At 42.6% G+C, this 26,352-nt stretch overlaps 2 protein-coding genes and 1 non-coding gene across 3 annotated transcripts; 1 reads left to right on the forward strand and 2 right to left on the reverse strand.

Moving 5' to 3' along the window:
• The first annotated feature begins 49 nt into the window (after window positions 1-49).
• Window positions 50-14,262, forward strand: LOC131891644 (general transcription factor 3C polypeptide 1-like). Its single transcript, XM_059241273.1, has 11 exons — window positions 50-458; window positions 3,756-4,328; window positions 4,474-4,782; window positions 5,021-5,237; window positions 5,888-6,417; window positions 6,839-7,218; window positions 9,596-9,848; window positions 10,428-11,687; window positions 11,750-12,154; window positions 12,224-12,413; window positions 12,483-14,262. Exons 1-11 carry the CDS (start codon window positions 255-257, stop codon window positions 14,177-14,179), a joined length of 6,018 nt encoding a protein of 2,005 aa, XP_059097256.1. The 5' UTR covers window positions 50-254; the 3' UTR covers window positions 14,180-14,262.
• On the reverse strand, window positions 1,270-1,341 carry Trnah-gug (transfer RNA histidin (anticodon GUG)). The gene has a single exon. It is a non-coding gene; the product is annotated as a tRNA-His (tRNA).
• Window positions 14,263-15,329: 1,067 nt separating the features above from the next.
• On the reverse strand, window positions 15,330-25,969 carry LOC131892276 (uncharacterized). Its single transcript, XM_059242081.1, has 4 exons — window positions 25,312-25,969; window positions 21,822-23,287; window positions 15,690-15,768; window positions 15,330-15,615 (listed from the first exon to the last, which is right to left on the reverse strand). Exons 1-4 carry the CDS (start codon window positions 25,671-25,673, stop codon window positions 15,498-15,500), a joined length of 2,025 nt encoding a protein of 674 aa, XP_059098064.1. The 5' UTR covers window positions 25,674-25,969; the 3' UTR covers window positions 15,330-15,497.
• Between the last annotated feature and the right edge of the window lie 383 nt (window positions 25,970-26,352).

The following is a 26,352-nucleotide window of genomic DNA, read 5'->3' on the forward strand; positions in this document are numbered from 1 at the left end:
GTTCTCGATCCTTTTAGTCGATTTTGTGCAGGTCTCATCCAGTAAAACTTAATCCCCATGTATCTGGCATCGTAAATATATATGTAACCTCAGTTCTATGATTGAACATAATGTTTGTGCCCAATGTATCATTTTTCGGCCTAAATCGTCACCCTGGCATGTTTTTGGGTCCAAGGTGACCGCTGTAAACAAACCATGTGGCCCGAAGAGTGTTTTGAAAATTGTCCTTTCTAGTGAAATTCCCAGTGGTAATCATGAGGTGGAAGAGACAGGATATGAACCCGGTGTTTGCGGTATTGGACGAGATTGCCCTGGAAGGTCTGGATGGGATCACTTTTGAGGCTCTGGAACTGAGACTCAAACGCAGGTGGAATCCAGTCACCAACGGCAATGGAAGTCCTCTCTTCAAAGAAGATCCGGAAAATCCGCAACATCCGACCTCAAACGTCAACGAAAAGGTCTCTCTTCCACTTTTTTGTCACCGGTTTTTGTCTCGATTAGTTGGCCCCCTAATGTATTGATTCTATTTGTATCAGGCTTCATTATAAGATCCGGGGATGGTGTCTGACTTTTTTTGCTGGGTTAAGTTGAATGCCATTTGATGTTGGGTTACGTTTCAAATTTTTAGCAGGTAATGTTTTGGGCATCACCCAACATTTTCAACCCAAGGAGACCAAAACGTAGCTAGGGCCATTTTTGCTTTTCTTGATTGTTCTTTGGAGGGTGGCTTAGTGAGAAGAAATCGGATTCCGTTGTTCTGATGAACAAACGGGCACTTTTTCTAATAATCTTTACTTTTTATGCTAAAACTCTAGAATATTTGCTTCTTCAATTCAACATTGTTTTCTTAATCCGAATAGTTATTTACAATTCGGAAAATCAATAAGTGAACTATGAATCAATAATTTCATAACATGCTTAAGTTGCCCAATATTTGTGAAGTTAAACGAATGGATGGAAAGTAACATGAGGTCAAATGTGTTTCCTCAAGTCCCCAAAATACTTACTCCTCTAGTAAGATGTTGTTAAATGTCAATTCAAGGTCATTGATGTCCTTTCAATTAATCAGTATGACTTTATATTTAAACTCTAGGTTGTCCGTTGAATTTTTATCCAAGCAACCATCAACCTCATCCCGTGTCATCAAATTACTTAGAGATGGAACTACAATTTAATGACCATCTTGGGCGTCCTAAAATATTTCCAGGCCATAATCTGAAAGCGTTTCCAAATCAAAAGGAGCCTCATGCCATGACAGTAACTTTTCACTGCCGTGACCAGGATTCGAACCTGGGTTACTGCGGCCACAACGCAGGGTCCTAACCACTAGACGATCACGGCTTTTTGAGGTTGCCATGGACTGAGTGGTCGTACTAGAGGTACTGTATCATAGCGCAATTGTAACCTGTCTCTTGCTCTGGGCTCTGGCATGACAGCTTGAAGCAGGAGGTCTGATGGTGAATCAAATCCAGCTGCTTTTACAGTTCAAATGAGAGCGGGAAGATGAGTTCGTGTAGTTTGGAATTTCAAGATAAGCTGGTCATTGGAGTGTTCATAGGTCGTATTAAAGAAAACGACCTTGTATTATGTGACGGCAGTTCACACTGTTCATGATGTTTCGCTTAACAGGAGGATGATACATTGCAACTTGCATCAAATCCTGTCAAGATCTTAACAGAAATATGTACCCTTTTGATCAAATGAATGTGTACGTAGATAACGGTGTTTTTTTCAAATTCTCTCTATCCACGAGGAAAGCTCACATGAAAAGAAATTGAGTCTCACAAGACTTTTGATAGGATAAGCCAAGCTTTTGATGAATCACGGATATCTAGTGAAATGGAGTCAAAACACGAGAGAAACTTTTTTATCGGATGAGCCATTTATTTGATTTGCTGTTAAAGAAAATAAGGCAAAATTAGGCAATCAACTTGGCCAAAGTTTCTCGTATAAGGAACTCAGATGAGGCATTGAAAGTTATGTTGTAATGAATTCGAAAAAACTGAATCTTAGGTTGTCTCCTGGTCAGCTACACCAGGCTTTAACAATATAAATTTGAAACAAACTACTGAACAATCAAATGTCTAAATGCGTCTTGTGTTTGATTGTTTGATAAATGACTTATTTCATAAACGTATTATGAAAAATGAACTCAAAGTTGCTCAGACTCGAATCAGGCCAATTTGACAGAAAACCCGTTAACAATTTATACTTTTTTAAGTCTCTGGCTCGCTATATCAGCGCTTTAAAGACCATGGTATATAAATATTATGTCCAGCGATAATGGTTGTGGTGGCTATGCGATTTTCTGACTGCAATCTTTTTATTGATAATGGCCGATCTATCCTACCTTAAAGTGCAGGAACTGAATGTACAGGGTAACCCATTGTACATGTCCTTGGCCTTTTCCATACTCTCCTTTCGCTATAGTCCGTTTCATTGAGGTGCGGTAGCGCCCTCTGCTTTGTCTAGGGGCGGACAAACAAACAGACACGAGAGAATATGCTCTCATAAGAATCAAAGTTCTCTCAGAAGAGATGGTGTATTTATGGTGTTAGAATGGATCACCAATACGTTGTTCAGGGAAAACTACTTTGTTAAAGTTCATATTCTCATGGTTCTATATTTGTTTGTCCGCAACAAGAGGTGCCAGAGGAGAATAGAAAGAACTATTTCTTACTTAAGCTCTTTACAATTCTTTTCAAAATTTCCACCAGAGCATTCTCTCAAAGTTGAAGAAATTCAATCAGGAGAGGAAGGACGACCTAGTTGCTGCCATTGTGAATATGGTCTAATATCTTGGAAGCAATTGAGTAGTATGCTGGTGCTAGAGCAAAATTGAGATTACGAAACCTGGTTGATATATGAGATGCAACAAGCCCTAAAGTGCCCTAAGTTTGGTACTATTTCATGAATTAGAATGATTGTCTATCCACGGTGTTTAACTAGACTGTTGGCGACCCCTTTAATGTCAAGAGAGCACATTCTTTCTGCAAAAAGGGTCAACTTTGACTCTGAACAATAGAGAGGTGTAAAGCTTTGGGATTTCATACTAGTGCGCCCTCTGGTTCTACCATGAAGGAGGTGTCACCACACTTCCTTATGATTTCAAAAAGTTGGCACGAAATATTTTTTTCGTATTTTCTGCATATATTTTTATCACTTGCGATGTAATGCCCTCTTTATCAAGTGAATGTTGAACCTGAATGGTTAAAAAATAATTGTCGAACGATTTCCTAAACATGGCGTACAATTTTGTCAATGAAAATTTGGAAGCACTGGATGTGCTAAAATCATGGTTGTTCTTGCCGCGATTGTGGCGCAGCCTGACTAACTCAGACAGCTGAAATCTGATCCGGTACTTTACATGTCTCTATTAAAGCATTACAAAATGTCATAGAAGATAAACTTAATGCCCCAAGCAAAAATGTATTCAATTAGGGACATCTACGTATAAGCCCAGTGTTATTCTACGTAAACTTAAATTTCATGAATTTACATTGACACCACCATTGTTTGGTTGGACTTTTTTTTTTAATCAAAATTCCTTTTAAAAGACTTCTAAGTCGCAATTAACTTTTTCACAACAAAATAAAATGCTACTTTCGCTTTCCTGACATAAAAAATGTCATTAAAAGTCGTTCGAGCAACGTTGAAACATGCCCAATAGTCAAACACATTGTTTCTATCCGATTCAATTCATGGAAGATAAAGGGGTTGTTTCAAGTTCAATAAATCATCAATCCATATTGCAGATTCGTTCATTTCTTTGGGCCGTTATCCGTTCCAAAGATGAAATTGGAGTGTTTCAATTGCCCGAAGATCGTCCGCCGTTGGTGATTTTCGACCGTTTTGAACACATTGATTCGGAACTGGGGATGATAATCGAGCCCGATGTGCTCCCAAGGGACATTTATCCCTTCCAACTGGTTGAAGATGGTGAGATCAAGGGCTCTTGTCAGACTTATAAAGAGCGGCGTGATGTGACGGAAGCAGCTAAGGCATATTGCGAGGTCGAAGCCTTATTGGAAGCCTATGAAGGGCAGGCCCGATTGGCCTTTGTGGCGTCCCAATGGGCCCGAGCCAAGGCTTTAATGGGTCCAAATCCTGATCCATTGCTGGTTCAAACCGTTTCGGGAATGCCTTGGGCTATTTTGGAACGTATTGGACGAGCCAGAGAATTAGGGGAGGTCACCCAAGGCAAAATGTCGCTCCAGTTCACCAAGGAGAACCCTAAAACTCTTTTCTATCATCGGAAGGCCCTAATCAAGGAGAGCCTGATCCAGAAGCAGGTCCACTATCAGAAGACTAAAGGGCAAAATTATCAGGCAAGTTCAGTTCAGCGTTCTTGCTTAGGTTTCGAGAGTAGATTAGGATTGTATATGTACGTTATTTGATCGGAACTTGAAAATCCAATCAACCAAACCTTAACAAAACCTGAAACGCTCAATATTAACATGTGTCTATTTACAGGGCAGTTTGTTCCATTTAACGCGGTTCTTTGTTGAGCGTCGCTCGAAGGCCCTCATTCTGATCCACAGTCTAATAAAGTACTTGAAGGAGAAGGACTCTCACATGGCACCTTATGACGAGGTCAGGTCCTACTTGAACATAGGGACATCCGTGAAGAAGCTCTTCAAGCATACCGTCTTTCAACGCTTCATTCGGGGTGATATTCGGGTCCCTTATCGAGCTCTTTACCCCGATGCCACTGACCTTGAGTGGAAGTCCAAAAACAAGAGTCCCAACGATGAGCGACCATTACAAGACAAGGAGAAACAGGTAAGACCAAATGAAAGGGTTGAATGAGACAAAACTCCCCGCATTCATAGTGTTAAAATTGGTCAAACTTACTAGTCTTCGAAATTTTAAAACTACAAGGGGCAGATATAGACAAGTTTGTCAGAACTTTACCCATATAACCGTGTGCTTATATTCATTGTCGTAACACACAAGTTATGGATGACTTAACCGAATCAATAATGATAATGATATTTAAAACAAATACTCACCCTTCAAGGTTCGCGTGGTTCAATTGATTAATCCCGAGGTCGATCCCGAGTCAGTTTGGCAAGATGTACGCGACGAAATGGATGAAGATGACGAGGATCTGGAGGCTGGTTTCATTGACCAGAGTAAATGGAAACTTACCAGGTCCATGATGCATCAAGCTTACTCTCTCTTGGAAGCAATGGGTCCCCGGGGCTTGTCTCAACAAGAATTGGGAGTACAACTTGGTAAGGGTCAGAAATATTACGAAACTGCATCAAGGATTACTTTCATTGCTTCAAAAAAAAATTCGACTACTGCAATAGCTAAACTAAACAAAATAAGGGTAAAAAAATAATTTCTTGATAATGCCACGGAATGTGAATTCGCTCGACTTGATCGTTATCACCAGGTAGTCGGAAAAATAGTTTACTGAGGTTGTTCATGTCCAAAAATATTTCACGACATTTACAACCCAGTATGCTGTATTTTAAAAAACTGAGGACTTTTAGGGACTTTTATGAATTGAAAATTAACAAAAAAATGATAGTTTTGAACAGTAATTGAAGAATTGCATTGAAGGCTAGACTATGTCCTTCAGAAATTATTGGCTTTGCCAACCATTGATTTAATTTGTATAGGATTGTGATTTCACGACGTCTCAAAATAAGAACCTGAACTGAAAAAAATATGATGAGTCTGCACCAACGTCTCTGAAAGGTTTAAGATTTGCTCAATAAAACCTTAAAACTGGCTGACATGCCATACCTACCTTAACTATTTTCTCTTTTTTTACCACGTACTTCCCCGTTATCGTTTTTTGCCCAAAATTGAAAGTAGAAGCGAACAGTTATAGGTTATTTTTTACTCTTAGCTTTTACAATTCCTTAAATTTCAGGCTTAGGTAAATTGGAGGCCAGGACGATTTGCCGCAATTTAGAGCGCCGGAATTTGGTCACTATATTACTTCACGATCAAGGCCGACAACGGACCACAAGTTTCGTGGCCAAGAAGTTTGAGCATTTGAGCGTCGTATCCAGTGAAATGGAGAAAGAGAAAAAAAAGTTGGCGTCGTTGAAGGCCCAGGGTGCGCCTTCCAGTTCGGCCTCAGTGTCACCTATTCCTGACACGCCCACAGTGGTCCAACCTCAGAAAATCCTCAAAAGTGAGCCTGGGTATCCCATCCGTGAACGATCTTCAGTGGACAAGAGCTCCACCAATGTGGAGATCTCCTTGGGCACGGCTCATATCAAGATCCCGGGGAAGAAAAGTCCCACGAAGGAACTGAAGCCAAATCGCAGCTCCTTGAAGAAAAATCCGGACCAGTCGCTTACATTCCGCCAATTGAGGCGATCCACCTCGATTATTGAGGCTGTGAGACAGCACAAGGTCATTGATGATCCAACCAAACTTTATAAAATGATACAGGTAGAACATCAATGTGGGAGATGCCTTTTCAAACTCTGGCTTGTTCGAGATTTACGCACTAAGAATTAAGATCCAACTGGAAACCTTCTTCTTGAAGGGCTACATTCACCAGCCAAACCATTAGCTTAAGTTAAAGAAATGTTCCCACAAAAAACCCTGTGATAAAACGAATATTTTAACTGAGTGCCATTTCTTGTTGCTCAAACTAAACAGGGGTATTTTTTGGCAAATCTCCTTCAAGTTATGACGATGCATCAGCGAATGTACGACCCAAGAAAAAAAAATCATGCTACCTCATTGATGAGGTTGAGTGTCATATTTTCTACTTATTGCGCCAACCTTCAACTAGCCAGACCTTGACCAGTCAAGATAAATGTGTTAATATGACAGAATATAATTGATGGGGTTTGGTTTTCCTCAGGAGAATGAAGTGAATGAAGGCTACGAGGCCCGAATGGACAAAAAGTCGTTGTTGAGGTTGTTGGTGAAGCTCCATGACGAGGGCCAGATCAAGAACATTTTGGTCAAAATGAATTGTGGGGATCGCTTCAAAACGCTACATTTCGTGTGTGAACCCAATATCCATGAGAACCACACCGTGATCCAATCAGCCGTGGAGCAAGCCAAAATGAAGTTCAACATCATACCGAAACTGATCAAGCCTGAAATCAAAAGATGTGGTGGGCCGGGAACGGAGGAATTCCAAGGTGGGAGCATTGGCGAGAGCGTTCAAGCCATTCAAGAGCTCAACGAAACTTCAAAAACGAATCAGAGTTCCTCCAAGACCACCTACAATCCGAGGTCAGCTTTCTCTTGTACATATTCTAATGGTTCAGTCGCTCCCCAGTAATTATAGGCCGATTTCTCTCACTTCGAATATTGCAAAGGGGTTTGAGAAGATCACGAAATTCAAACTTGTAGAATTCCTTGAAGGTTTCCAGCACTTTCCAGCACATTTCATCACGTTTACCCGACTGATTGAAGATATTATAGAGCACGTAATTGAGGGACTAGACAGCCATGAGTCCGTCGATGTCGATTATCTCGACTTTGCCAAGGTACGCGTAGATTATGGGATTTTCCTTGCAAAGAACCTTGGACTCGGCTTGCCTGTAATCGAACCAGAATTCACAGATTTAAGAGCGGTTGCCTTACCAATTCGGTACTTTTTACTGAGATGTGTGGTAGGAAGCAATTTTTCAAGGTTGAGGGATCCCATTCTGACTTATATAATGTCAGGTCGGGTATTCCGCAGGGCTCCATTTTAGGTCCTCCCCTTTCCGTCATCTTCATTGCTTCACTTTAGGAGCTCAGTATAAAAATCAGTATCTCTTTTTATGCTGATGATACAAAATTAGTTTGTGTTAGGAATGGTCAAGATTCCGGTAGCCTGATGGAGGTCTTAGATCAAATCTACTTTTGGGTTACTAAGAGTAATATGGCATTGAATGAGATGAAATTCCGTTTAATGATATTTGGGCCGACGCCATTAAACACTCGGCTCGTAGACAATGGAGGCAAAAATATTGAGCAGGTTTCGTCCATGAAAGATTTAGGCGTAGTCCATGGTCCAACCGCATTTTCAATATGCCTCGCCCATTTGGGCTTCAATTAGTTCAGCAGGTCCAGATGTTTTAGCAGGCTAGCAAACAATGCCCTTTTGTTGACTGAATGTGTTTTGAAGAGCTAGATCTATCAATTGTTTGAATAAGGCTTCTAACCTTAAGAGATCTTGCTTTTGGACAAAATCCATCTTAGGTGGAGGATGAGAGAACCTTGAAGGGGAAGGTAAACTCATGGCGTCCAGCTGATGGGATGGGGCTACAAAGGTTTAGCAGGAGAGAGGTTAAAGGAAGTGAGGATTAAGGTGGGGGAGAGTGGGAACAATGAGAGGGTAAAAGAAAAGGAGAACTACTGAAAGAGGCGGGATAAGTCTGTTGCTAAACTTGAAAATGAGATCGAAACAACTGAGCTGTCTCTTCCTCGTAGTGCCCTTGAGATGGGCCCTTGTTGCTTTTAAAATTGAAGGATATCTTATGTGTCATTGAGCTTAGATACAAGTATGGATTGAAATATCCACACCCTTACTTAGAACAACCCTTTTCATTGAATTAGAGAATGCCAAACTCACATGAATCCGATCAGTCTCCTTAAAGGCCCACCTCTCACAGGGACTAGTGAATAGAGTTGGCAAATGGGTTAATCCCAGGGCGGTTTTAATGGACGGGTGAGACGGGTTTTTTACTTGAAAGGTTTAATTGGGTTTTTTGATTGGATGGGTTTAATTGGTTTTCATATTAAATGTAAAAACTAGACTTTTTTTAGTTTCAGTCTAAGACAACCAAGTAGAGCTAGAGCCGTTAATGGAAAAAAATACTCAGTTAACAATGTTTTGCTAAAACAATGATACTCTTTAGAAAAAGTGACGCGTTACTGATACCGGTTTTTGTTTTTTGGGGGTGGGGGGCCGAAGCAGACGGACTTAGGGTCAAAAAGAGTCAAAACGTTCCGAAGTTTAAGTTTTTTATAAATTAACCCTGCTGATTTAAAACCATTGTTTCAGGCTAGAGGGCTAGTCTTCAGACCAAGAAGTACAACAGTATAGTGAATAAGTCTTTACTATAAATATTTGAGACGGAACGGCTTAAAAATCGGACAGGAAACTTTCAATTCCGTTACATGTATAGCGGTAATGGGAGGGCTGAAAACCTGTTCCAATACTGTTATTGTTGCTTTTTTGCAAAATTGCAGCACTTTACCTGTAGTGTTACTCAAAAACCAACGTGTTACACATAACGCCATTACTCAAAATAAAAATTGAAATTTAAACGTATCGAGACACGGTAAAAAGATCTAGAAATCCCTATACTTACAATCTAAGGAGACATTTTTAAGCAATTTTGAAAGTAATAGGTTTAATCCCTAATAAGATCGTGAAAAGAACAAGATCTAGTTTTAAGCTCCATAACCTCGAGCTTTTTATATTGGTGGCGTTGCCCAACTCAACTGAAGAAGTTCCCAATTACAGAGACCATTACTTTCCAAACTCTATTTCTTCCTGAAACACAGTAGTTTGAACAAGGGGAAGAAATTTACATTCAAGATGGGAGAGACCCTGGTGGAGTGTTTTTATTTGTGGAGCGGACTTGAAATTGAACCCAATTTGATTGCATTTTAGATATGCTACAGCTTACGGATTGAGGCCCAAGTTCTTGAGGATGCGCGAACTGCACAAATTTCTATATTACTTGACCCATGGCTTTGAAGGCGAATCCATTGCGATGACTTTGAGCGATGTTGAGGTAGATCTCACCGACAAATTTGGGTCGACCATCCTGGATGAAGAACTCCGAGAGGACCTCAAGGAGATCAAATTCTACACCAGAACCTTTGATTGGAAAATGTTCATTCCTCCTTTACCGGAGCACGAGGTAAGGTCATTCAAGGAGCTACAATATCTCACTCGTTAATTGGCCAATATTTCTGTTTAGATAAATGTTGCCACATTAATAAAACTTTTTGAAGTCAGAATGCTAAAGGGGACCAATTGGATTGGAATAACGAGTTGGTTCTCTCATGAAAAAAGTTTCACATACCTTACATAGAACATTCTATCACAAAGTTACTTATGCCTTTACATATCCTCTATTATGCAAATTTGGGAGCTTATGCACATCGTTTAACAATTTAAACGTATAGATTTATTGCTTGTCACGTTTCATCGTTCTTAAATCGTCAATTAATGGTAAAACAGAATGATGTAGCTTAAAAACTGATTCATCAATAATTTTAAGTTAAGATTGCAAAAATTAAGAACAAAATGCTTTTTTAACTTAATGTATCTACAAAAGTATATCATATCCTTTTTTCATTAGCAAACAAACTCGCTATCCAAGTCATGACATCCTTAATTTCAAAAAGAATTGAAATATTTATGTTAAGCCAATTAATGGTCCAGAGGATGCGTGATCCTCCAAAGCTTTTTTTTTAACTTATGTCATACTCGTTAGGGTTGGACCAAGGGTTGGTGCTTGATGTGCGATGTCCTGTTGAGACTTCCTCTCTCCGTGTTTGTTCAATTGGTGAACATCACCACTTTCGTCGAAGGTCTCTCCGAGCTCTTGGAGCATCCAATTAGAAAGCATTTGCCCGTTCGGAGCCTCTCTGTTCCCATGAGGAATAAATTATTAGCCAGGAGGAAGTACATTTTCACCGTACACGAAGTGGCCACCCGCCTTTGTTACATTGGCGTCCTCCAATTCGGTCCTCAAAAGCTTAAGGAGAAGGATCAAGTGTTCTTGTACCTGAACAAACAGGCTTCACTGATTAATACTACTTCGTGCTCCCCAAGTTATCATCGAGTGGTCTACCAGGATGAGGTGGACTATCCAGTAAATCGCTACTTGTTCATTAAGTGGGAAAATGCAGAAAAATATTGGTTCGACATGTATGAGATTTGCATGAACACTCCCTTGGGGAGTTCTTCTTCAGTCCAAGGAGAGGAGATTATCCTGGAAAAAATGGACAAGAAACCGGCCCTCCTAACCGCCCAAAGTCCCAAGAAATGCGGGGAAGCCATCGAGTACGACAATGCAACCATCCCTGGGGATCACTTGGGCGCTGGAGGCCTGGACTCCTCCATGTTTGCCCATCTCAAGAGAAATTGGTCCTGGACCACATCCAATAATGCCAGGCCCAAAATTGATCCCGGCTCTCAAGCGGACAAGAAGTATTCCTTCCCTTCCATGACGGCCAAGCTGAACGTGAACTTTGCCAACAATTCCGCCAAATCTTCGCCAACTCCCCGAAAGCCAGTTAAACGCCGGAAACATCAAGAGGGCGACGGGAAGGCCTCTAAATCCAAGGCCAAGTCTGAGGTTGATCTGGCCAAGGCCAAGCCGACCAGGTCGACTTCGCATGTAGTGAAACGGGTCATCAAGCCCCGAGTCAAGAATACCGAACGGAGGCCTTACTATGACGAAGTGGACAAGTCCGCTCTGCGACTGATGCGCAAGCTTAGGGTGGATTGGAGCGCTCAAGAAGATAGTTTCTTGTTGCTGTGCAAGGTGGCTGGATCCTATTTGTGCAAGAACTCAAGAAACCAAATGGTTCAGTACACCTGGGTCCGTGACCTTCTTCACCGACATTTCGAAGAGAGCCTCAACAAGACCTCCCACGCCTGTCAACGAAGGCTGAATTATATGATGAAGAATCCCACCACTGCCAGCAATGTGACGCTTTTCTTGGCGGATCTTCATCAGGACCATGAGGTAGGGATGATTTTGTTCTCTCTTGAAGCTTGGGCCAAGTACTGATTACCTTGCTTTTTTAGATTGTGGGCCAGTTTGTTGTGCCTCTCAATGGGGTTCTGACCAGGGAGGAGAATGACACCCGTTTGGCGCGAGATTTTGAGCCTTTAGTGGAGAAGCTTGTCGAAAAGTATCGAAACTCGACTTCACGCCAGACCCAGATCAAATTGCCTGACACATTAGAGGAATTGAATGCCAAGTACACTATTGTGAACCCTCCCATTAGCATGGCCGAGGCGTGCAAGACGTTCACCGATCCTCAAGATATCAACGACATTAGGGCGTCTGTGATTAACGCCCTTATTACAAGCTCGCTCTGCTCAGCTACAGATAAGGTCAATGTAGCTTTTCAGCTCTTCAAGATCTATCAGCAATACCCAGATAGTCTTATTCGTCGAGTCATGACTAAGCTACGAACTGATAAGATGGCAAGTGGTATCCCTTTTTTTCTTCTGTCAAAGTTTTGTTCACTGACCTGGTTTACTATTTTCCCGCAGGTGTCGTTGAAGAAGCATTTCAATAAAAGTCGGCTTAAACATGGAAATTTCTTGCCCTTAAATGCATCACCATACCAATTGTCAGTCTCATTTGCCCACAAGTTCCTGAACCGTTACCAACATGATATTTATGAGCAATCCTGGATCATGACTAGGAAAATTTTGGAAAACGAAGTCAAGCACCAGACAGGTGAAAAAGCAAGCACCAGACCCGGAATTTGGTTTGCTCTTTTGCATCTCATTTTTCCTTTGCTTCCAGGAACTGAGGTCGTCATTAACCAGGAAGGCGGATATGCCGCTGCAATTCTGGCGCTCATGGGCAAGCAAAAACTCACATTCCGAACGGAGGTTCCAGAGCAATTGGTCGTCCTGGATCCAAATCTCAGCCTGGTTGATCATCAGTATGTTCGGATTTTACAACGCTACCGGGAACTCCTGAAGGTATCAGGAAGTTCGGAAGTGGAAACATTTGAGTTTTCAGAACGGTCCAATGATGAAGGAGAGTCTTCCAGTGCCCAGTGGCAGGCCTTTGGAGGCGGCAATAAGAAGGACCTGACAGTGACGGACTTGTTTAGAAAGACCGATTCCCTTTTGAAGAGCTCTTCGCCAAGTAAGCGAACTGCCACGGTATTGGTTGAAAGCATGAGCAAAAGGGCCAAACTGGACGTCCATGATGTCCAGGATCCCAAACCGGAAAGTGAAATCGTGTTCAGAGAGAACGAGTCGTCCCCTTCCATGAGTGTGGACGATGTCTCGAATTCAAAAGTGGCCAAATCGGCCTCAAGGATTGCTCTGTACATGATGAGAGAGGAGATCAAGGATTCCTCCAATCCCAATGTTCAGCATTCGCACGACTTCTTCGTCATCTCTTCATGCGCCATTGAGATACGGATGAAGCCCAGCATGGTTGAAGATGGTGGAACCGTTTCCTTTGGATCCCATGGTACGCAAATGGTAGTGCCGAAATCGCTCCTACCTGGTAATTCTGATGCCTGCCGTGACATCCTTCAGAGCTATGGCATGCGCTTGAATGGCACTGCCAACCAGGGAACGCTCAAAATGAACCAATCAATCATCCCACCGTCCATGCCGAGCTTGTCTGATTGTTTATCCGAGTCTAATCTCTCAGAAGTGGATCAGATCACGGTTACGAGCTTATTCAACTTGGTGGTTTCGAAGAAGGAGTTTGGGGCCACGGCCCAGGATATTTTGGACCTTGACATGCCCTTTCTGGACTCTGCCAAAGAAACGTGTCTCCGCTTCCTCTTGGATCGCCGCCAAGTGCTCATGGTGGGTGTGGTCACGGTGAGGTTTGTGACCCACAATCAAGCACAGCCATGGCTGCTCCATTCGTACCGAACTACCAGGACATCCTTCACAGAGAGGCGTGAACCGCCTCCATCTGCAATCCTGGACACCCAATCTCAAACCACTGTCCGGACCAGTGATCTCAAGCACGGTGTTCGCAACCCCAAGGCCTCAAATGAAGTGGCCGAAGCAGCCGAGAAGGTCGATTGGACAAAAGTTGAAGAGATCCATATCCGTCTTCGACCCTGGCTGCGGATTGACGGGCTACTGAATCGTCGAGTTTTGGACCGTCTCCTGGGTGCAGTTTTGGGGCAGATCATGCAATTCCCAGGAGAGACCCTGACCATGGTATTCAACCGGTTCACACCGGCTTTGCAGCCCGTTCATATCAAGGATCTGCTTCTGATCCTGGAAAGACTGGAATGCGTCACTGTGGGGCGGTTGGTCAAAACCGGACAACTGGGGCTCTTTAGAGTCAAGCCCACGATCAGCGTGACTAACGGGTCAATTTTGCTGGACAATGACAACGAAGTGTTTATTGAGCCCACTGTTGATGCCGTGGTCCGTTTAGGACAGTTCATTGGGGATAAGCAGTATACTGTTGACTTTGTTGGTCATTGCTCCTGCCACCCTGAAAAAAGACTGTAACCAGAATATCTCTCCGCAGGAACCAGTTTGTGGTGGTTTGTTGTCCCGAATTTTAGACACATTAGAATATATCTTTGTTCATATTTTGTGAATTCATTTCATAATATTCTTTTACTAACATCAGTTGTCTGCTAAAAATCAGCAATCTGGATAACAACAGTTATTCTCTATTCGGTGGGGAAGGAAAATTGGAATCCAAGCTCACTATTGTCATCCGCTTGGACCTCAGTCAGAATTCTACAGTATAGTCCTAACTAGTGTTGGGGCGAGTCCTTTGATTTTCTTACTTTTTGTCGGACTTACTGAATTCGTACTCAAGTCCGGCAGAGGACTCGAGTCTTATATTGGACTTTAGTCCAACAAAAAGACTCATCTAGTTTTCACTAATCCAAAAAAACTGATAAAATCATGATTCAAGATCTACTTTCTTACATGGTTAATTCATGAATCCTGTTTCCTTACGAAAGTTACAGAAGAAAATGAATATTTTTTTTGCCATGTCCTGCCAATTTCTCCAAATTCAAGTAAAAGACTCGAGTTTCCTCGGGCTCGAATCCGGACTCGCTCTAGCACTAGTACTGACCCATCTCACCCTGCCTACAAAAAAAAAATGTCGCCATGAAAGTGAAAAAGGGTCTGATGAATCAAGCCCTAAGTTGGATTGGTTTTGACGCGCTCGACAAGAGAAACGGGTAAAAAAAACGACATGATTTAAACCCTGCGATTTTTCCCAACCGTCCCACGCCTACCTGCTAAAGTGAATCACCCTTATCTGAATATTTGATCACACGCTAAGCATAAAAAATCATTTACAGCCAAGTAAGACTAAGATAAATGTGCCACACGAAAGTTGTCAGTTTCTAATGCATGAGCTCCCACATGATACCCTTTCTCAATTTCTCATTTGAGTTATTGGTGTCTGATATGTTATAAACTTGCACCTTTGTCCTTGCTAAGATATCTCTATGTTAAAAAGACAAAGTTTCCACATCTCAAACTGGCTGATAATTTTCCAACATGGGAAGTCGCTGGTATTCAGAATCCACCACAGGTTTGGTTTGAAGAGAAATTAAAATCAATGACAGACAGATGGTCTCGCAATTGTGATGTTATCTCTGTCGATGTCTAGCTAAACAAAGACATTCCGGAATGGCTCATTCACAACTTCTTTATTGTTGATAATTATTTACATGTTGTACAAAGAAGAAACTTTCTTTTCTTTTGCATAACACCCTTGTACACGTACGCGCAAACACTCAGACATATATATATTAGACACCTATATGACAAGGGGTGGAGGACACGCCCTAGAAATGTTTCATAATTTCACTGAATCCTCCTCATTTTGTTCCGCCAAAATCACTCGAAGACACGCTCTCCTTCGCACGGCACACACGTGGGATCGCTTTTGGGCCTGAAGGTTGTTCAACGACCAACTGAAAGGGAAACAAAATCCACGTCCGTATTAGTGACGGATCCGGATGGGTCGGGGATAACCTTAAGAACTTACTTGTCCGTGTCGTAGTCGCCTTGGCAGAACCTGAATGTGTCATGGCAATCTTCCATGCGATGCACGATGTCTTCCAAGCCTAAAAGAGAACCATTCATATTACAAAGTGGTTGTGTAATGTCTGGTTGTTGATCATGAAGAGGAAGTGAAGTGAGACCGGAGCAAGTTCCTACTTTCATGTTAAGTAGTTTCTTAGAGACGTTAAGAGGATGTCAGAACGCTCTGTTGAACATTATGAACGTGCATTTCTTAACGCAATTCATCTTTAGTCGATCAAGAGATATCTTTTAGCGCACGCGGATAGCTTGTTGATGATTTAGGGTAGAAAAATCTGTTCTTATTTCCTAACAACTCAATGAATTTGAGGGGGGTTGAAGTGATAATTTTTTAATCTGATCTGACTTTGACTAGGCGTCCAAAACTTTGGGTCGAGCAACATAAACATATGAGGCAGATTATTCTTCAAATCTTCAACCTTCCTAGGCTTCGCATTTTTCAAAAAAAAAAAATCTGTATTGTTTTAGTGCACGAGAAACCCTTTAAACATCCCAAAGGACCTTTATTTTCTTATTACATATTTTGCCCAAGATTCCTATCATAATTGGCGTGTTCAACTTTGATGGGCAATAAAGAAAATCCCAAGCCCACTACTTTCAATATATGTGGCTACATTTGAGGAATGTGACCTCCCTAATGTCTTCAATCCAATGTAAAACTGGTTTTCCCCCACTCCTGTCCTCCCAAAAATTATTCCACCCAAAGACAACTCGGTATGAACCGCGTGAGGTTTTAATGATTTCTCAAGGAAACTTGAAAGAGGCACTTCCAAGTCTTATTTGAGCACGGCATTTTAGGCCATTAGCGCAAGTCATGGATGTTCAAATCAATTTCGAAGATGCTGAGTCACCACATCCTTGCGGGGATCGAGGAGAAAAGTCAAGTTCGCTCTCGTCCAAAGGCCAAGAGGATTGTGTGAGTGACGCATCGTGGATACGCATTCCTGGGAAGAAAACCAGGTCATATCCTCTTAGATGCCAACAATGAGGGATCAGCAACGTCCAATCGGTGGGCCGTGCCTTTTGTGGCCACTCCTGGTGCGATTTATATTTTAAGGCGATCTTCAAGACATTTTCAAACGAAACAAAGTAACAAATTCGAAATCGGTGACCATGGTCGATTCAATGGCTAAACCAGATGCCAATCCAAGATTGATGGGAATGGACATTTTTGCGAGGTTGGTCTGTTCATTTCGATTATTTGATGGGCATTGGAACTCCAGAATGGTGTTTTTATTTGGTTTGATGATAGATTTCTAACGTTGGAGTTATTTAAAATCGAGTCTTCAACTCTTGGCCTTGATTTAATTGCGATAAGCCTGCAAATGATTTACAATGCCATGCTTCATTCAAGGATAGAACATAGAATAGACTAGAGCCACTATACTAGAAGAGTACGCGCACGAGGTTCTTGGCCCCATAACGTCGTTTCCATTGTATTGTGGTTTTTCAGTTTACCCCCAAGGCGGCTTTTTCTGTGTTATGTTTTTACTTCATTGTTGTCAAACGCAGCAAGAAAATGAACCGGGTGCATTTTTAAAAGAATTTTCTATAGTCTTTAAGACCTTTAAAATGACAAATTAGTCGGGCCGGAAGGTTGAAAATCCCTGATAACGCAACCCTGCTTCAGGTTGTGTTCACAGGGATGCCAAAATGTGCGCCTAAAACATTTGTCAAACCAAATGTCAAGACTTTGTTTCTAATGCTAGGATGCAGTAAGAAACTCATTTTTGCACCGAAATGTTTTTTTGTGCGTTTTGTAAAGTGAATGGGATGATCCGCATGGCTGGTTTCATCGCCCCTGTCTGAGATGAATTGAGTCATGTTTGGGGTTCACTTTGGCAATCCTGAAGGCAAATCAAACGTTTCTACGTTCAACGCACATGATCCGGAAACGGCGGTACAAAAAGATGACTGAATATAGTTTTGAAAACTGTTTTTAATAACGATGGTGAAATATTTTGCAGTTGGAGCCCATTTTCAATACATTTGTGTTATCCTTTTTTGGCTGACTTGTCTACATTTATTCATTAAACAAATGTTTCGAGTATTGATTCACTAATGTGTAATCAAACTCGACCTGATTTAACCTAATGAGACCTCCCTGGTCTGACGCATAATGCAGGGATGGAGGCCTGAAGGTGCGTTGGAATCTTGTAAAGAATTTCGTGTCCGCCCATTCAGGAAATGCCAAATTCCTATCGGTGAATGTTTTTGAATGATAATATTCTTGTTATTTGATGTTTTCAATACCACTTTCAATTTTTACTCCACTTTCAATTCCATGAAACTTGACATTCTTAAACAAAGGAAATTAATTCGAATGAAATTACACTTACTTCTACCTAAAGTTGAAGTTTGGCAAATGATAGTTTAACAAAATGTATGCATCACTTTTGCCAATCCAGGGCTAAGGTTGCATCAATTGTGAATCTCGACCTTCCGGCCCGACTAATTTGTCATTTTAAAGATGTTAAAAAAAAAGCCGCCTTGGGGATGAACTGAAAAACCACAATACAATGACAACGACGTTTTGGGACCAACAATCTCATGCGCGTACTCTTCTATTATAGTGGCTCTAAAGTAGACGAATCAATCATATAGCCATGTTTACACTGCCATGCAAAGTCATTAGTTTTTGTGGTCACGGTGGCTTCCTCCTTTCTAATCGGACTTAGATTTGATTTAATTAGTCATCTTTTCTCAACTGATTTTGATTAGCACCACATAGAATATCATAGCTTTTGAAAATGAGCTTGACCCCTTTTTACCATGCAACAACTCTTTGGTCACTTTCTCCGCCTCCAAATCAACATCAGCACCGGATCAATCTGCAGCACCATCTTTTTCCTCGTTCTATCACTAAAGTGGGATCTTTTCAATCTCTGCTGATCGTGTGCATTGTTTGCCGGATCTTCGACACGGTACGATCAGAGGGGCATTTTTCACAAAAGGCTACACTTCTGGGTCAAAGCAAGTTTTCTCCAGATTTCCCTTTCACCGTGAGCGGGCCAGGAAATGGTCACGCTTGGATTCACCAACTTGAATTCTAATCAACTTCCAGGCAATGAAAACGAATCTCCGCCAGGTACTGAACGTAACTTGCCAACCTCTCGAAACACGGAAGACCAGAGAGAAAATGGCGTGATTCCAACACCAACAACAATGACAGGTGGCTTTTTGGAAGTCATTTTGTGGTTTCCCATCTGTTTTTGGGTGTTGGATTTACAAAACGATGCCTTGTGGCAATCCTGAACGTACCCTAAAGGCAAATTGATTGGAATCAATTAGGGTTTCGATCCAAGCAAGCCACTCGAAATCCTCTGGATTCCATGACCTGAGGGTCAAGTGAGGAATCTCCTTCGACCTTTCATTTTCTGAGAAATTGCATCCGGGTGGACAGAATCGCTAAATTGCCTTTTTGCTGCATATCCGTTCAGTCTCGGTCGCAAATTTCATCTCGTAAATTTAGCTGTTCTTACAACCCACGCGATCGTAAAACTCTGTCGCAATTGTCATTCGCACGAAGTTTCTACATGGCTTTCGTGTCATGTGATGTAGTACGTAGGGATGTTAACAAATTGGTTTTCCATGTCCTCGTTCCGTTGTTTTGTAGAGGAAGAATGACATTTTAAGAATTGACCATGAATTGGCAAAAAGAGGTTGAATCTTTTTCCGCAAACCAACTTGGCCTCTTTTCAAGGCGAGGTTATACTACGCTATCATGAAGTTCTGCATTCACCCTCCATCGTTGTGATTCAATAAACGCTTCAGATTTCTAAACGTATGGAGGACAGATGGTACCCGACCCTTCCCTATGGTTGCCTGCTTCTGTTTGAGACGACAGAATATGTGCGTTGATACCTGGTTTTGGCTCAAAAAAGGTGATTTCACTGTTGCAGACTTGTCCTAACATATGGAATTAGTTCTCTTCATTCTCCTACTTTAGTGAGCACATAAAAGTTTCTCTCATTAAAGACTCACAATTTGAGCTCGATGGGAATTTTCTAAACCGGAAGATAATTCTTAAAAACCGCCAAAGGACTCGTTTGTGTGTTGGCGAGTTATCGAATTCAATAGATGGACAATAGAGAGAACGAGAGAGAGTACTGCCTAAGTAAGGAAAAAATCGGCATTGGAGTTCCTCAAGGAGGAGTACTTGCACCTCCTGTGGAGAGAGCGCTGGAAAACCATCTGACGCATAGCAATTCAGCTATTCACAAATTCATCCACTGCCAATAGGTGCTAACTCTGGACTATCAGAAGATGACCATGTTTTGAAATAGATAGATAGAGAGAGGCTGAAGAAGATGGTCGTAATTACTAATGATTTCTCAAGATTTCAAGGATCTGGGAACTTCTTCTGGTCGAGTCTAATGAAACAATTCCTCCACAAATTGCTGCGGTTCCAATGATCACCCTTCTGACCGCTGCCACCACGCTAATCAAGACTTTGCCATCAATTGCTTGTTGCAAAAGAGGATCATAATAAATTATATCTGCCCTTGAGTTGGAAAATATTCTGCCTGGTAGGATGTGTTTTCTTTTTTTCTTGGACATGAATAAATTTGGATTTTGTGCGAATTAACAGTTCTGGCTCAACTAAGTTCCCGGCGTCTTCAATTTGACAAGAACCGTTAAAAAAAGCAACGGAGCATGACAATTTTCTCCTGACAAATATAAAGCACTTGATGTTCTGAAGTCTTGAGTGCCAATGACCGTATCAGATTACCTTAGGGTGAATTGGGTAGACGGCTTTAGTGAGAAGGAGGCAAAGTGTGGGCAAAGATCTAACCAGACAGGGGAAGGGGGCCAAAACACAAGGAAACGACAGGTCATGCTGGGTTGACCTTATGAATCTAGGTAGGCCTAGGGGGCCCTTTGGGAAAACATCAGAATGCCGTCCATCTTGGGTAGAAACTTTTAGAAATGAATTCAGCAACGAGACAATTATTCCATGCCTCAAATTCTCTTGATTTTCTCCTCTTGCTCAGAAGTGGCCTTCTTTGAGTGTATTTTCCTCTAACTTCCCATTTAGGGACACTTACATTGAGGAATGTTCTCTTGCCAAATATGGCCCAATAAGAGTGAACGAGTACCTCGCCTAATCATCAACGGTACCTTAATTTTGTACTTCCTGTAGAAAACTAAATGACCACGCTTGGATCTAGCCAGCTTTGTTGTGAAAGTAATGAGATCTCCGTTTGATTGTGATTGTCGTTGTTCGCTACTATTATCATATCCAGAGTCATCGCTTCAAGCAGTTTCCTGGGAACTTGTTGGCGAATCCACCGAGTTCTGTGAGACTTCAGTTGAGAAATACCTGGTTAATCGACCTTGTTGACTCAAATGAGGATGTGATTTACTTTAAATAAGGCTTGAATTTGGCCGAGAACGGATTGGTGCGGAGTTCCATTGATCCTATCCGCAAAATATCACGGAAGCAAATCACTTTTGGATCTGATCGGAGGGAAAGTAGCCCCCTAAATCAAAAAAGGAGAGGTGCAAATTGATAAAATTTGAAATCCCCCACCTCTCCCTCTCCTCATAAAAAGCGAATAGTAGAAGACTCAAATTGTTTGGTGCTTGAAAGCAAATGATGAAGCTCCCAAAGACCACATCGTACTGCTAACGGACTCCCAACTAATAGCCCGGATGATCTTGTTCATGTTTCTGAATGGGTGTTTTCCATGGCGAAGATAGTCTTCAATCCTTATCTGTCAATTTCTCTTTGGCAACGAGCTGTTTCATCCAACATCAGGTTCTCATTCCCTCATCTCTCGAGAAACCTGCCAAGAACCAGCAAGTACCGAACACTCTTGAATGAAATGGAAAGTGAGAGGTAGATTCTGAAGGAATTTGAGAACATCTTAACAAGTGAGACGTTTCTTTCCTCAATATCTCGCGAGAGTCTCGCTGCGTTGCCACTACTGTTATTGAACAAATGTTTCTGAAATCTCTTTTCTACCACGGTCTCAACCCCTCCCATGCATGTGTTGTGGTAACCAGACGATTCCTTTCCCCGCTGACAATCAATCTGACGCGGTAGATCGGTAAATAAGTGGTTATGGCTTACCACTATAGAAATGTTGACCAAGTTCTAGCATCTTTGGATCCCTCGGACTTCGTCCTTGACGCCGCCGATTTTCCACCGAAGACACATACACGGTCCAGAGAACGGATCCGATGGCTGCAGTTCCGAGTCCCGCCAGAGCTACTGAGTTTACCGGATTGAATTGGTCCACTTCACTGAATGTCTCCAAACCATCCGCACCAATCTTATTCTCAGCGGTGGGCGTGCCAGGAGCCAGGAATTTGAGTCCACTCACAACGGAGGACACAATACCAGCTGGAATACTGGCAAGGGCGTTGATGACCCCGCCGCTGCTGGACGAGGAGGTGCTGGATTCGCCGGCTGCCACTCCAATTTTGTTGACTGACGAGACATTGGACCCATCAGAATCGCCGTCCTCGTCGTCTCCCATGAAAGTGTTTACCGTGCTGATGAGCTTATTCACAGAGTTTTGGAGTGCCAATGCTTCCTGCTGGAGCTCAAACTCATTGATGAACCGGGTGATCATTGAATCTTGGAGAGCCCCGGAGGCGACCAGGGTGCCGGGCTTTGTTGCAGAAGCTGGTGCCGCTCCACCATTAACCACACGATCCATTTTCGTCATGAAGGTTTGGACAAAACCCTCGGGCTCTGCAGCTGCAGTTGCTCCACCTGTCTCAGCGGCCTCTCCGATCTTGTCCACTCCTTGAGCGCCACTAGAACCACTCCCAACGAAGCCATTTACAAGGCTTGATGCCTGCTTCAGAATGGTGGACATGAGACCACCTCCTGTTGACGAAGACGATGTGGAAGAAGAGCTTGAGGTCGGTGAACTGGTTGGGTTTACAGCCTCTTGCGCCGAGCTGATAAGGTTACCAATAGCCTCAATGGGGTTGGAAGGCTCTGGTTTGGGTAAGGCATCCTCTCCAAGGGCATTAACAATCTCGTTCTCCAATGAGGTCCAGTCCCCACTGATCTGAGCTGAGGCAAAGGCTTGTTGAAGCTTTGTGGGCTCGGCACCTGCCCCCACAGCTTCCAATCCCAATTTCTCCAACTCCTCAGGACTGAGTTCTTGCAAGGGACTCTTTCTCTTGCCTGGGGCTTTAGTGGATGTGCTTGTCACAACAGATGCCACAGATCCGACCTTGTTTGAGATGCTATCCACAGACTCCGTCGTTGTTGTCGTTGTGCTTGCAGTAGGCGGAGCCTCTGGAATCGAATTGGACGGAGTGGCAGTGGCATGCTCCCAAGCCCAGAAAGCCATTTTTCTCAGGTATTTGCCTCCATAGGAGGACAGAGTGGCTATGGCAATGTCAATATCATCTGCGGCTGCGGTAGCTCCTGCCACCGTGTTGGTGTCAATCCTATCAGGAGACGACCCAGATGAGTCTGAGTCGTCCGAGCCTCCACCGAAACTTGTTAATAGGGAGAAGATCTTGATGGCATTGGCGGCGAGACCCGCCACCCAACTGAGGTCGCTGCTGCCTTGTCTGAAATTAGATTGCAATGGAGAACTCGTGTTAGTTGGGCGAAACCACCAATGGAGGAGTTTGGAGGTTTAAGGAAATAAATTGCCATGAGTTGCATTTCGCTTCATTAGGATCTTCCATTTTGAGTTGCACACGTCATTTGCATAACCAAGGGCCATAGGGACGTTTTCGTGACTTGGCTATTCGTTCAAGACGACCGCCTTAAATGAAATGAAATCATGCACGTCTCAAGAAACGTGGATTGGCAAATATCAAGAAACGCCTGGAGCATTGGATTAACATATTACTTCGAAAAGCCAATGTGGCTCTAATTTGGAATTATGTTTCGTCCGAAAAAGCATCACGTCATGTCATCTTATCTTCTTGGTGGTTTGGGTGCTAAAATGCATCTATGCTTTGACCTAAATGTCTGTCCGGAACTTTGGAGGAACGAAAAAGTTTCACTTTCAATGCCCTGCTCAGACTCAAACTTGCGTCGAAATATGATGGGGCACGAATTTAATGGGTCATTCATTGTTTTCTTTTACCCGGGATCCAGGGATTGGTGGATAGACAATTACTTTTTTCTTTCCTTTCTTCAACTCGAGCAAACCCAAACCTTCATGGAGTCCACACCGTTTCTGCCCAAGGCTCTTTGCCTGCAGTTACTAATTGGGGGGGGGGGGGGGTCAGCGAGCCTTCAAGTTGTTAATTAATCTCTAGCAAAAAAGTAGGAACTTTCCATCTCTGTCGTCAAACCATATGTTGTGTACTTCTCATTTTACCATGGTCGGCTACACATTGGTTAAACGCATCCATAAAATTCTCTCCCGATTGAATTGATTAACAACCAATCTTGGTCTACTTCTTACCTGAAAAGTGCGACTTCTGGCAGGGTTTCAAGGGAGTTTGTGGCATGCGTTAGAATAAATGAATGATTTCTCGGTTCAAAATTGGCGATGGAACCATCATTAAATTCTTTCCCTTCAGGTTAAATTACCATTACTTGAAGAGAAATGGTCCTAAGAAGTCATCCATCTACGGACAGGGAATTACACTTGAGCAATTGAATAGATGTGCCTTTAACGCAATGCCCACTTCCACATTTCTTTTTTAACGGCTCCCACACATACCAGATTTGATAGACGTATAGATGATGTTTTTTTTTCTTCTCCGGGCTTGCATGCGCCTGGAATGTCCAGGTATATTGGTACATTGGTATTTCTGCATCCTCAGGAATGTTCAACCCAACCCCCTCCCAAATACTTCGAGTTCAGCCTGAGAACAATCGAACTTTTTGATCCTGTTGACACACTGCGAAACTTTCTCCCGGCAAGGTTTGGAAGAGGTTCGACCGATCAAAGCTTATAAGAGTTCCTGCTTACATCTAACCATAATGAGCGCCGAGTGTTGTCATTGGGTCCAAGGAGCGCCCACATTTCAAATTGCTATTCAAATGGGCCCTGATTGGGGTCATTAAAGTCGCATGGCTTGCGAGTGAAAACCAAAAGAAAACCATCAGCATTGTTGCAGGAGGGGCCGGGTAAAACCTGAGCTTGCCCCACTCTCTTTGATTTGTGAGCGCTTGAACCTTTACTCAATAACAGGGTGATATCAAAACAACGCCATCCTTCTCTTTAGATATGAATATTTTTGATGTCTTTATGGCATTCTTGACTTGCGGTCAGTACTCAAATCAAGAATAAACTTTACTAATGTCACCATGATTGATTAATGAACAAAACAATGGTAACTTTTTGCCACGTTCAATTTGCAAAATCTTTGTGTCAAACCAATATTCGAAAGTGAATTCGCTGGGATTTTGTCGAGAGTAACAAAGTTTCGAGCAACACCCTGTACGAGCCAAAAGACAACTATTTGATAGCAGTTACAGCAATTGCTTCAGGCATGGAGTTGCACAAAATACAACCATCCAGCAAAACGCAAGAGAGACTAACTATCACACAAACCCACTCACGCCGGAAAGAGATGAAACATTGCGGAGGAAGGAAGAATTTATGTACTCTGTATCTCCGTTGTCTCACCTGAAAATTGCATCATTATTTCGGATACCACGGATACGATTTCCCATTGGTCTGTCTCGATCACTGTAATGATGCTTTGGCAACTTCTCTCGCCGAAAGGGCCTTTTGTAGAGTTTCTCAAGACTGGGCGGGATCACGTAGTCCGAATATGTTCCGGAATAATCGTAATAGTCTCCCTCAACCTCGTCATTATTGACGTCCCGATAGTTGTACATGTAATCACTGGTCTCACTTGGAAAGGCCGAATAACTCTCCGTTGTTGAAGCAACTGGTTTGGGGGACACCACGGGCACGGGCCGAAAACTTGTGGCAGGAAACCCCGCAGAGGCTCCGGGATGTGGAATAGGTACAAATTGGTCCATATTGTTTGTTTTTTTGATCGGGTTAGATTGTCTATTCTATTAACGGAAGTGTCACTTGAAATGACGTTCGAGGTCAAGACACATTTTCTGGTTTCAACCAGGATATAACCATTGGCACTACTGAAGTCAATCCTGAGCGAGTATGTTTGTGTCTCATGTGTGAGTGAATGCACTACTAACCGGAGTTCGGTCCAATGGTAGCAGTCGAGGTGGCAAGAGGTTGGTTGATGGTTGATGGTTGGTGGGAAAGCGGGAGCGGACGGAGCGCAAAACGGTGGACTTCGTCCAAGAAAATCGAGAGTCAAATTCCATGCCTCGTTCTTCTTATTCAGCAACCACTCTCGAAAACTGTGGACAAGATCAGCTCTGAAAGTTGTGCACCGGATTTGGCCATAAAGCCGGGAGACATTAACACGACAGGGCCCGAAGGACGGCCATGTTTTGCCAGTGTTAAATTGCACCCTAGTTGGACAAGATTTCCCCGAGCGTCAAGGCAAGCAACTCCAGCAACTCCAAGCAAATCCTTTTTGAAATGAATACTATCTCTTCTTTAGCTAATTGGTTTGCAAGGTAACCCTAGGCACACATTTATTCATGCACCTTTCTTTATGCCTGCATCAGTTATGGGGATGATAATTCTCGGTAGGAGATCTAGACAAGCAATGAAATGAGCACCTCT

This window comes from Tigriopus californicus, chromosome 12 (assembly GCF_007210705.1).
Source record: "Tigriopus californicus strain San Diego chromosome 12, Tcal_SD_v2.1, whole genome shotgun sequence".
Classification (NCBI taxonomy): Eukaryota; Metazoa; Arthropoda; class Copepoda; order Harpacticoida; family Harpacticidae; genus Tigriopus; species Tigriopus californicus.